We start from the raw sequence: 11,284 nt of genomic DNA, 5'->3' as shown, positions 1-11,284 counted from the left end.
CCTCATTACAGGAAGGATGGGGAAGCCATTGAAAGGGTGCAGAGGAGATTTACAAGGATGTTGCCTGGATTGGGTGGCATGCCTTATGAGGATAGGTTGAGAGAGCTCGGTCTTTTCTCCTTAGAGAGACGAAGGATGAGACCTGATAGAAATGTATAAGATGTTGAGGGGTATTGATCAAGTGGATTCTCAGAGGCTTTTTCCCAGGGCCGAAATGGCTGCCAGAGGAGACAGGTTTAGGGTGCTGGGGAGTAGGTACAGAGGAGATGTCAGGAATAAGTTTTTCATTCAGAGGGTGGTGGGTGCATGGAATCGGCTGCTGGCGGCAGTGGTGGAGGTGGATTCAACAGGGTCATTTAAGAGACTTTTGGATGAGTACATGGGACTTAGTGAGATAGAGGGTTATAGGTAAGCCTAGTAGGTAGAGATATGTTCAGCGCAACTTGTGGGCCATAGGGCCTGTTTGTGCTGCAGTTTTTCTATGTCCTATGACTAATGAACTGCCATTATGCCAGAGGGTAAGATGTGATTGACTAAAGTATATGACAGGTATTATTGTTGATTTATATATATATTGAAGATGATTGATTTAAAGCTAATGAAAGGTGGGAGAAATTGATAAGAAAATCTATAATTAATCTGTTTTGAATTCTATACGTTAGAATTCATTGGGGAGATCTAGCTGCTCCATCTTGGGAGTTGCCCTAACCCTCTGATGACTTCTCCTAGCCGTCGCTGATCAAACTAAACATCATGTCTTTAAACTGAGACACTGGCTTCATGAGTCTTGTATTGTCTGAAATTTCTGATGGTACCTGGCCACCTCAAAAACCCCACCAACAGTGGGGGATTCAGTGATGGGAATGCTATTGAATGTTAAGGAGAGATAATTAGATTCTGTTGTTGCAGATGTTTGTTGCCTGACACTTGTGTGGCATAAATGTTACTGACATAGACAGAATATTACACACAAATGTTAGACAAAAATAATTCTGAAATAGCACAATGTGGAAATGATTAATGTTCTTCTCTCAACTGTTAAAACAGCCACAATACTGTTAGTGAAACAAGTGAGGCAATGCTACTGTTAAAATAGCAAAATTTCAAATTTCAGGTGAGCATATTAATATTCCTATGGAGCGGTATGGTAGCTCAGGGGCTGCATGGTGGCACTGCTGCCACACAATGCTAGGGACCCGGGCTCTATTCCCAGCTTGGAACACAATCTGTGCGGAGTATGCACGTTCTCCCGTGTCTGTGTGGGTTTCCTCCAGGTGCTCCGGTTTCCTCTCACAGTCTGAAAGACATACTGGTCAGGTGAACTGGCCATGTTAAATTCTCTCAGACAGGTGCTGGTATGGCGACAAAGGGATTTTCACAGTATATTAACTGCAGTGTTAATGTAAGCCTACATGTGATACTGACAAATAAACTTCAAACTTTTATACTTTAATGTGAGTGCCAAGATCTCACAACAATTAAAAAGTTTCAGATTTAGGTTAGTAATTTATTTCAGTTTAGCTTTATTTCTTCAGTACGTACTTTGAAAATTGGGCTTGGTAGGTAAGTATGCCAACCCTACATGAGTGTACACACCCTCATATCTCCCAAGCCCCCTCATATCATATCACTCTCAGCCCCTCCGGTCCCTTCAATTCTCTCTTGTCCTTTTTATGCCTCTGCATCCTCCAGGCCCACTCTCAAAGAATTATGTACAGAACCAATGAGCTTTTGCTAAGTCTGGCAAGTCTTTAAAATGCCCCTGAAACTGATACAATAAGCAGAAACTTTGAAAAGATCCTTTGACAAAATGGCTCAGATTTACAATCTTGGTAAGTTTCAATCAACCATTTATTGTTTCATTGTGACAAGCATTTATCCACTTCTGATCTCTTAACGATAAATTACACATAAGCAGTTGTCACAAGAAATAATATAACCAGTTACACAATTCATTGAAGCAGGTTAAAGGTTGGATTATTAAAGATTTATTCCAGCCTACGATTTCAAGCACTATACTACAATAATAATTAGAAAATGCCCAGGTGTACTGTATTATATTATTGTAAATAAGTAGAATATTAATGTTGTTTCACATTATTGTCACATGATTATTGTATAGCATGTGATAGCCACCCTATTTATCACTTTTTCTTTGTGCCATCATGTTTACAATTGTAATGTAATACTGTGCGAAAACAAAATTTGTTTCTATCACTTGTAATGACTGGTTTAACAGCACCCAAGTTTATTCTGATTTCTAGACTCAAATAAATTAGACCAGTACCCGTAAACTTCTTTTAAATGAAAAAGGCATGAATAACCCAAGACATTGTACTTCCTTTTGTGAAGAATTTAGTATCTTCAATTATAAAATTGAAGCAATTGTGGTTAAGGCAAAAGTTTAACCATTTACTTTTGAAAGCAATATTCACTAAGCAATGGGGGATTGCGTGGCCCCCACAAGAACGAACCAAAACTACCTTTTCTATCAAAAGAGCCAGGCCGCTGGGACTCACTTTTTCTTTTTGCATTCTTTGGTTCCTGTAATATCTTCTGCATCTTCTGCAGTTCCTGCATTATTGTCCTTAGATTTAAAGGGTCTTGAGAAGCCTTCAGTGTCACTTCGTTAAATGGAAATGTTAGTATAAAGTCACCTATGCGGTTCATGGGTTTTTTGTCAATATCTGAAATGCTGTACAGAGGAATGGATGCTAGTTTATATTTTTGCAAGTTAACTGAAGAGAACCGTGGGCCCATTTTACTTAAATGTCCAACAGACTGTGCAGTTCTTGTTTCTAACATTACCTGGTTCATTGGATTCTGTGTACGCACGTAACTTTTGTTCATCTTCTCTCTCAACTGTGAAGTCACGGTTTTCTTTGGCAGTAATTTAATAAGCTTCACATTCTTTGAACATTCCTTACTATCTGAACAACAGCCAGATGAAGCACCTAAGGAACTATACACCTTTTTGAGATTTTTCCCAGAGTTATACACAGTGAAATGTGGAAAGTGAGAGAATGACTCTTTGCTGACCCTAAATTTGCTTTCCTCTTCTGCTTTTTGGGAGTCCATCTCCTGGTCTTCACCTTGGTTGTACATGTTAGATCGGCAACAACTTCTTTGGAAGTATAATAGGGAATTGTTTTGGGTAGTGGATCCTGTTTCTTTTGAAGGGTTCATAAATGCTCTTCTAGAAGTGTTTAAGTGAAGACGCGGTACATTTTTAAATGAGTTTGTTACACAAAAGGAAGGATGGCTCCGAGAAAGTGCATTATATTTCCATGGAGTAGGGTAACCACGCTGGCGCAATGTATCTACCTCTTTATAATTCAGTAGATCGATGAGGTCATATACTAGTGCTTTCTTCACTATTACATCAGCATTACAGTCTACAATTAATGCTGGACTATAATTTACTTCTAAAAGCCAAGGCTTTATGTTATCATCTATTAAGATATCAAAGCCAAAGAGTTCAAGACAATTAGGAGGGGATGGAATAGAGGGAGTAATTGTGAGAAGAGTCATTGTCACAATATTGCTTATTCTCTGCCACATGAGTAATTCATTAATATTCAGACTATGCAGAAAAGCACGGAATTGGCTCATTGTCCATTTGCATCCTGAACCAACCCGTTCTTTATCCGTTGTGTAGGAAGGTCCAAATCGATTGATGCTAGTGTTTGTTAAGTGAGCATATACATTGTCTAAAGTTGCAAGACTATACTTTTCTGTCCCAAACCTTACCAGACCTTCTTGATAAATATAAACTATCAATGGACAGAAACTAGTGACACAAACATAGATTCGTAAATCAAATGTGTAACCAGAAATGAGAAGGGGATTGCTGATATACTTTTGCACTATAACAGAACAACTGTAACTCAAATCTTTAATATCTTGAAATATAAATATTCCCCTACCACGGGAGAGATCAACAGGCTTGCATATCCAGTACCCAAGCTTTCCACCATTTGCTTTCTTGTCTCTTGTATACTCAGCAACAAATTTGGTGTAATCATTGGGAAGAATGAAAGCCGTAGGACTAAAGTTATATATTGTAGAGCCATAAATCCCTGACATACGTTTTAAATTACGAGCAAGATTGTCCTTTCGAGTTATGCCTACGATCTTTGGGTAGTGTATCAGCCTTTGCCAAGGCATGATATTTTCATATTCTGCACTAGTAAAACCAGACCGCCAATACAAATTCCAATCATTCTCATCTTGTTCTTCCTCATCATATTCCACCCAGCCACGCTCAAGCAGAACATTACGGACAACTTCAGGAGTGCCTTCATGGAGACGAAAGACCAATGACGTAGTTAGATCTTCTGATCTATAGTCATATGACATGGCTCCATGCAATTCTCGCTACCCCTTAAGGCAGGAAAAAATAAAAGTTAACAATATTCCAATACCATGACAATGACAATTGCATTAAGTCAAATAAAATCTCTATTGTTAGGGAAATGAAATTAACAACTTTTAAATTGCTAAAATTAATCTAAAAATACAATAATCTAGTCCAGCTGATAATTAAGCCGGACCACTAGAGTGGAATAAGCGTTTGGTGCAGTAAGTACCATTCCATCCCTAAGTCAGAAGTTGCTGAGTTTTAAACCTGTAATATATTAATAATGTTTCTAAGAAATTAATTTGCAACATGCTAGTAAAGTGAAAGATTTATTCATGAAAGATACCAGCACAAGTCAGGCACAAATTATGCAACAAAGTAAATTACCCATACTTATCCAGGCTGGGGGGAATAGTGCCAAAAGATAAAGGCACCTTCATCTTGTTTTAGAGTCAGTTTAATCTGGTTAGAGAAATGCTGAATCATAAGAAGCCATTTTTGGGAGAGAACTTCCGTAAAACAGACAGATGAATGATAGATCACTATTTGAAGGTGTCAAGCTATAATTGATTAAAGGACATGCCATTGACAGAACAGTGAATGAATGAAATTTCTTTTAATTAAGTGCTGGGCTGAATAATCTGATAACAAAAAGTACAACCACTTTGCTTTTTGGCATGAAATCTGAGATCGTTTGAGAGTGCCTCATAGCTAATTTGCTGCGTAGGTGAAATCTGAGATCTTCCTTTTGGCCGAAAGAAATTTGTCTTAATTGAATGTTTGTCTGAATATTTTTAATTTGTAATGTTTCTGATTCTAATATTTCAATGTTTGAATAAAAACTAGTTTAATTGAAGAATTCTATTGAACTGAATATCCATCCTGCCTCCCTTCCCCTGCTCATCCCCCTGCCCTCTGTCTGTCACCCCCCTCCATTGCCCCTCACCCATTCTCAATCCTCACAGCCCCTTGCCTCCCCACCCTCACTGCCCCTCGCCCCCCCCCCACTCCACCCTCACTGCCCCTTGCACCTCCCTCCACCCTCACGGCCCCTCGGCCTCCCCCTCCTCCACCCTCACGGCCCCTCGCACCCCCCTCCACCCTCACGGCCCCTCGCACCCCCCTCCACACTCACGGCCCCTCGCACCCCCCCTCCACCCTCACGGCCCCTCGCAACCCCCCCTCCACCCTCACGGCCCGTCAGCCCCCCCTCCACCCTTACTGCCCCTCACTTCCCCAGTCCACTCATTGCCCCTCATGACCGCCCAACACCCTCACTGCCCCTTGTGCACCTCTATGCCCTTGCGCCCCCATGCCCTTGCCAGCCCTCACGACCCCTACGCCCTCACCGTCCCTCATGTCCCCCTATGCCCTCGCTGCCCATCGCACCCCCTATGCCCTCACCCCCTACCCTCACCCCCTTTCACATCACCCCCCTCTCCACCTTTCCCCCCCCTCCAAATCACCCCCTCGCCACTTCAGCCCCCAGCCCCACTCCACTTCACCCTCCATCTTTATCCACCGCCACCTTTACCCATCTCCACCCTCACACTCACCTCCTCCTTCCGCCAGTCCAATTGTCTCCGCAACGGCAAATCTCAGGCTCGGTTCTCAACCGTTTCTGCGGTCGCTAGGCAACGGAACGCGTGTTGTGACGTCACTGAGTTAAACGTCACGTCCTGCATCCCAACAGTGGCGAGAGCCGTGCGGTGTCAGAGGTTAGAGGTTGCTGGCTCGGGGTTTGCCAATGCTGTGTTAGAGCTCGAGCTCCAGCTTCAAATTGTTCACCGGCTAACGGTCACGCTGCCCAAGTGCGGGGTCTGAGTTTGAACTGGTAAACAGTATTTCAAAGGTTATTTTGGAGCACTAATTCCAGTGATATTGCTTTTTCATGAGAAATAAAAGTAAGACAATGCCATTTGGCTCATCGATCCTGTAAATGTTTAGGCCATTTAAACAATATTCTGAAATACTGCAGATGCTGGAAATCTGGAACAGAAACAAAAATGCTGGAAAACTCAGCGTGTCTGGCAGCATTTGTGGAGCGAGTGATAGAGTTAATGTTTTGAGTCCGTATGATAGTTCTTCAGAGCTCTGTTAATGCTGTTTAGAAACATAAGAACGTAAGAAATAGGAGCAGGAGTAGGCCATCTGGCCCTTCGAGCCTGCCCCGCCATTCAATAAGATCATGGCTGATCTGTCGTGGCTCAGTTCCACTTTCCCGCCCTCTCCCCATAACCCTTAATCCCCTCTCTTATCAAAAACCCATCAACCCGCTTCTTGAAAATATTTAGCGAGGTAGCCTCCACCACTTCAACGGGCAGAGAATTCCAGAGATTCACCACCCTTTGAGTGAAGAAGTTCCTCCTCAACTCAGTTCTAAAACGCCCCCCCTTTGTCTTGAGGCTGTGCCCCCAGTCCTACTGTCTTTTTTGAGTGGGAAGAGTCTCTCCACCTCTATCCTATCCATCCCATTCATCATCTTATACGTCTCAATGAGATCTCCCCTCATTCTTCTAAACGCCAACGAATACAAGCCCAGTTTATTCAGCCTCTCCTCATAGCTCAACCCCCTCAACTCCGGTATCAGCCTAGTAAACCTCCTCTGCACTCCCTCCAAGGCCAAAATATCTTTGTGCAGGTGCGGTGCCCAAAACTGCACACAGTACTCCAGCTGCAGCCTCACCAATGCCCTATACAGCTGCAGCAAGACCTCCCTACTTTTATATTCAATCCCTTCGCTATGAAGGCCAGCATCCCATTCGCCTTCCTGACCACCTGCTGCACCTGCAAGCTGGGTTTTTGCGACTCATGCACAAGGACCCCGAGGTCCCTCTGCACCATCGCCTGCTGCAGTTTTTTGCCCCGTAAGTAATAGTCCTTCCTACCATTCTTCCTACCAAAGTGGACCACCTCACACTTGCCAACATTAAATTCCATTTGCCATTTCCTGGCCCATTCACCCAGCCTATCTAGATCCTTCTGCAGACTCTCCACACCCTCCGCACAATTTGCCGTTCCCCCAATCTTGGTGTCATCCGCAAATTTCGACACCCTACACTCGGTTCCCTCCTCCAGGTCATCTATATAAATGGTAAAAAGCTGAGGCCCCAGCACCGACCCCTGGGGCACTCCACTAGTCACCATCCGCCAATCCGAATAGCACCCGTTGACCCCCACTCTCTGCCTCCTATTTGACAACCAATCCTCTATCCACGCTAACACCCTACCCCCAACTCCAAGTCCCCTGACCTTCTGCAATAACCTCTTATGAGGTACTTTGTCAAACGCCTTCTGAAAATCCAGAAAGACCACATCCACCGGCTCTCCTCTATCGACCGCCCTAGACACATCCTCATAGAACTCCAGTAAACATAGAAGATAGAACATAAGAACATAAGAAATAGGAGCAGGAGTAGGCCATCTAGCCCTTCGAGCCTGCCCCGCCATTCAATAAGATCATGGCTGATCTGTTGTGGCTCAGTTCCACTTTCCCGCCCTCTCCCCATAACCCTTAATCCCCTCTCTTATAAGGCAGCCATTTGGCCCTTGGAGCCTGCTCCAACATTCATTACAGTCATGGCTGATCATCCCATTCAATAGCCTTATCCTGCTTTCTCCCCATACCCTTGGATGCCATTTGCCCCAAGTGCTATATCCAACCACCTCTTGAATACATTCAATGTTTTGGCATCAACTATTTCGTGTGGTAATGAAATCCTCAGGCTCGCCATTGTTTGAGTGGAGAAATGTCTCTTCACTGCCATCCTAAATGGTCTACCCTGAATCCTCAGACTGTGACCTCTGGTTCTGGATTTCCCCACCATCAGGAACATCCTCCCTGCATCTACCCTGTCTAGTCCTGTCAGAATTTTGTAAGCCTCTATGAGTTTCCCCCCCTCATTCATCTGAACTCTAGTGAAAACAATTCTAACCTAGTCAATCTCTCCTCATACATCAGTCCCACCATGCCCAGAATCAGTCTGGTAAACCTTCACTACACTCCCTCGAGAGCAAGAATATCCTTCCTCAGAAAAGGAGACCAAAACTGCACACGATACTCAGTGTGGCCTCACCAAGGCCCTGTATAGTTGCAACAACACATATCTGCTCCTGTATTTGAAACATTTGCCTTGTTTACTGCCTGCTGCACCTGCATGCTTATCTCCAGTGACTGGTGCACCCAGGTCCCACTGCATACTCCCCTCTCCCAATTTACAGTCATTCAGATAGTAATCTGCCTTCTTGTTTTTGCTTCCAAAGTGAATAACCTCATACTTGCCCAAATTATACTGCATCTGCCATTGATTAGCCCACTCACCCAACCTATGCAGATCATTCTGAAGGATCTGTGCATCCTCGTCACAGTTCACCCTCCCATCCAACTTGGTATTATCTGCAAACTTTGCGATGTTACATTTTGTTCCTTCATCCAAATCATTAATATACATTGTGATTAGCTGGGGTCCCAGCACCAACCCTGTGTCACCCCACTAGTTAGTGCCTGCCAATCTGAAAAGCACCCATTAATTCCTCCTCTTTGTTTCCCCTCTGCCAACCAGTTTTCTATCCATCTCAGTGCACTTCCCCAATTCCATGTGCTTTAATCTTGCACAATAATTTCTTTGCGGTACTCTTTCAAACACTTTCTGAAAGTCCAAATATATCACATCTACTGATTCCCCCTTGTCAACTCTACTAGTTACGTCTTCAAAGAATTCTAATAGATTTGTCAAGCATGATTTCTCCTTCATAAATCTATGCTGACTCTGCCTGACCCTGCCATTGCTTTCTAAATGTTCTGTTATGAAGTCCTTGATAATGGATTCAAGAATTTTCCCCACTGCCAGTGTTGAACTTACTGGTCTATAATTTGCTATTTTCTATCTAGTGACATTCGCTACCCTCCAATCTGCAGGGACTGTTCCAGAGTCTATAGAACTCTGGAAGATGACCACCAATGCATCCACTGTTTCTAGAGCCACTTCCTTAAGTATTCTGGGATGTAGATTATCAGGCCCTGGGGATTTATTCACCTTCAATTCCATCAACTTTGCCAGCACCATTTCTCTACTAATATTGATGTCCCACAGTTCTTCCCTCTTACTAAATCTTGCATTCTTCAACATTTCTGGCATCTGATTTTGTGTCCTCTTTTGTGAAGACAGAACCAAAGTATGTATTTAATCACACAGCCATTTCTTTGTCTCCTATTATGCATTCCCCCGTTTCTGTCTTCAGGAGACCTACATTTGTCTTCATCAACCTTTCTCTTCACGTATCTATAGAAACTCTTAGTGTCAGTTTTTATGTTCCCTGCAAGTTTACTTTTGTACTGTATTTTCCCCTTCTTAATCAATCTCTTGGTCCTTTGCTGAATTCTAAACCACCGCCAATCCTCAGACCTATTATTTTTCTTGGACAATCTGTATGCTTCTTCCTTAGTTCAGATATTCTCTCTAATTGCCTTTGTAAGCCATGGATTGGCCCTCTTACCCATTTTGCTTTATCTATTTCTTCCTGTGAAATGAACAAGCTCACATTATACTCTCATCTACCAAAGCTTTGCCCATTCACTTTATCTATATCTATTTGAAGTCTCTTGGTATCCTCCTGACAGCTTGCTTTTCCACCTATATTTGTATTGTTAACAAGTTTTGCTACAATGCAATCAGTTTCTTCATCCAAGTTGTTAATACAGATTGTGGATAATTGGGGCCCCAGCACTGATTGCTGTGGCACTCCACTCATTATAGTTTGCCAACCTGAAAATTACTCATTTATCCCAACTTTCTATTTCCTGTTACTTATTTAGTTCTCTGTCTGTGCCACAACAAGGTCACCTAATGTGTGGATCCACAAGAGTTGGGTGAGATCCTAAATGAATATTTCTCATCAGTATTCACTGTTGAGAAAAGCATGGACATTAGGAAACTTGGGGAAATAAATAGTGATGACCTGAGGGATGTACATGTAACAGAGAAGGAGGTGCTATGTTAAAGCGCATCAAGGTAGATTAATTCCCAGGACTTGATGAAGTGTATCCCAGGACATTGTAGGAGGCTAGGGAGGAAATTACAAGTGCCCCAGCAGACATATTTGAATCATTGATAGCCACAGGTGAGGTGCTGAAGATTAGAGGTGGCAAATGTTGTTCCTTTGTTTAAAAAGGGCTGCAGGGAAAAGCCTGGGAACTACAGGCTGGTGAGCCTCACATCCACAGTGGGTAAGTTGTATTTTGAAAGACAAGAACTACAGGCATTTAGAGATGCAAGGACTGATTAGGGACAGTCGGCTTTGTGAGTAGAAAGTTATGTCTCAAAAATTTGTTTGAGTTTTTTGAAGAGGTAATCAAGAAGGTAGATGAGGGCGGTGCAGTTGATGTTGTCTACATGGACTTTAGCAAGGCCTTTGACAAGATACCACATGGTAGTTGTTGCATAAGGTTAAATCTCATGGGATCCAGGGTGAGGTAGCCAAATGGATACAAAATTGGCTTGATAGCAGAATGTGGAGATGCCGGCATTGGACTGGGGTAACAGAAGACAGAGGGTGGTTGTAGAGGGTTATTTTTCAAACCGGAGGCCTGTGACCAGATAAAGCATTGCTGAAAAAATTAAGTAAGTTAGAACAAAACCCAACCTAGGACATCTCAAAGTGTATGTGGCATATATAATCCACACTTTATCATCCATCAGCCAATGATTAGATAAAAGATTTGTACAATTTTTGAAACATTCTTTAAAGCTTCAGGTGAGCAAGGTTCGTTATCACGTAGTGTGAAAAACTTTTAGTCATCTTATAGAATCACTACTCATGCGACTACCAAAAGTTAAAGAGAAAGTTGAGAAGCACATTTGATTTGTTAATTATCTGCAGAAACTTCAGAGATAGTACAGTCTCAAGTTGTTAGACGAGAAGTGA

At 42.8% G+C, this 11,284-nt stretch overlaps 1 protein-coding gene and 1 long non-coding RNA gene across 2 annotated transcripts in view; one reads left to right on the top strand and one right to left on the bottom strand.

The window, feature by feature from the left end:
- Nucleotides 1-1,733: 1,733 nt before the first annotated feature.
- Nucleotides 1,734-5,983, bottom strand: ttll2 (tubulin tyrosine ligase-like family, member 2). Its single transcript, XM_080199768.1, has 2 exons — nucleotides 5,917-5,983; nucleotides 1,734-4,383 (listed from the first exon to the last, which is right to left on the bottom strand). The coding sequence occupies exon 2, from the start codon at nucleotides 4,357-4,359 to the stop codon at nucleotides 2,413-2,415; it is 1,947 nt and encodes a 648-aa protein (XP_080055894.1). The 5' UTR covers nucleotides 4,360-4,383; nucleotides 5,917-5,983; the 3' UTR covers nucleotides 1,734-2,412.
- A 117-nt stretch (nucleotides 5,984-6,100) lies between these two features.
- LOC145350568 (uncharacterized) overlaps nucleotides 6,101-11,284 on the top strand; it is a 36,637-nt gene continuing 31,453 nt past the window's right edge. Inside the window, exon 1 of the long non-coding RNA XR_013888225.1 lies at nucleotides 6,101-6,194. This is a non-coding gene — a long non-coding RNA (uncharacterized LOC145350568). The remainder of the gene's footprint in view (nucleotides 6,195-11,284) is intronic.

The sequence above is a fragment of the Carcharhinus amblyrhynchos genome, chromosome 12 (genome assembly GCF_965287045.1).
Source record: "Carcharhinus amblyrhynchos chromosome 12, sCarAmb.v2.hapA, whole genome shotgun sequence".
NCBI lineage: Eukaryota > Metazoa > Chordata > Chondrichthyes > Carcharhiniformes > Carcharhinidae > Carcharhinus > Carcharhinus amblyrhynchos.
Note: the sequence above shows the minus strand (reverse complement) of the source record. Positions and strands in the feature narration are given on the sequence as shown.

Excerpts from the sequence above, each read along its gene's own strand:
- ttll2 (XM_080199768.1), bottom strand. The coding sequence starts at position 4,359 with ATGTCATATGACTATAGATCAGAAGATCTAACTACGTCATTGGTCTTT.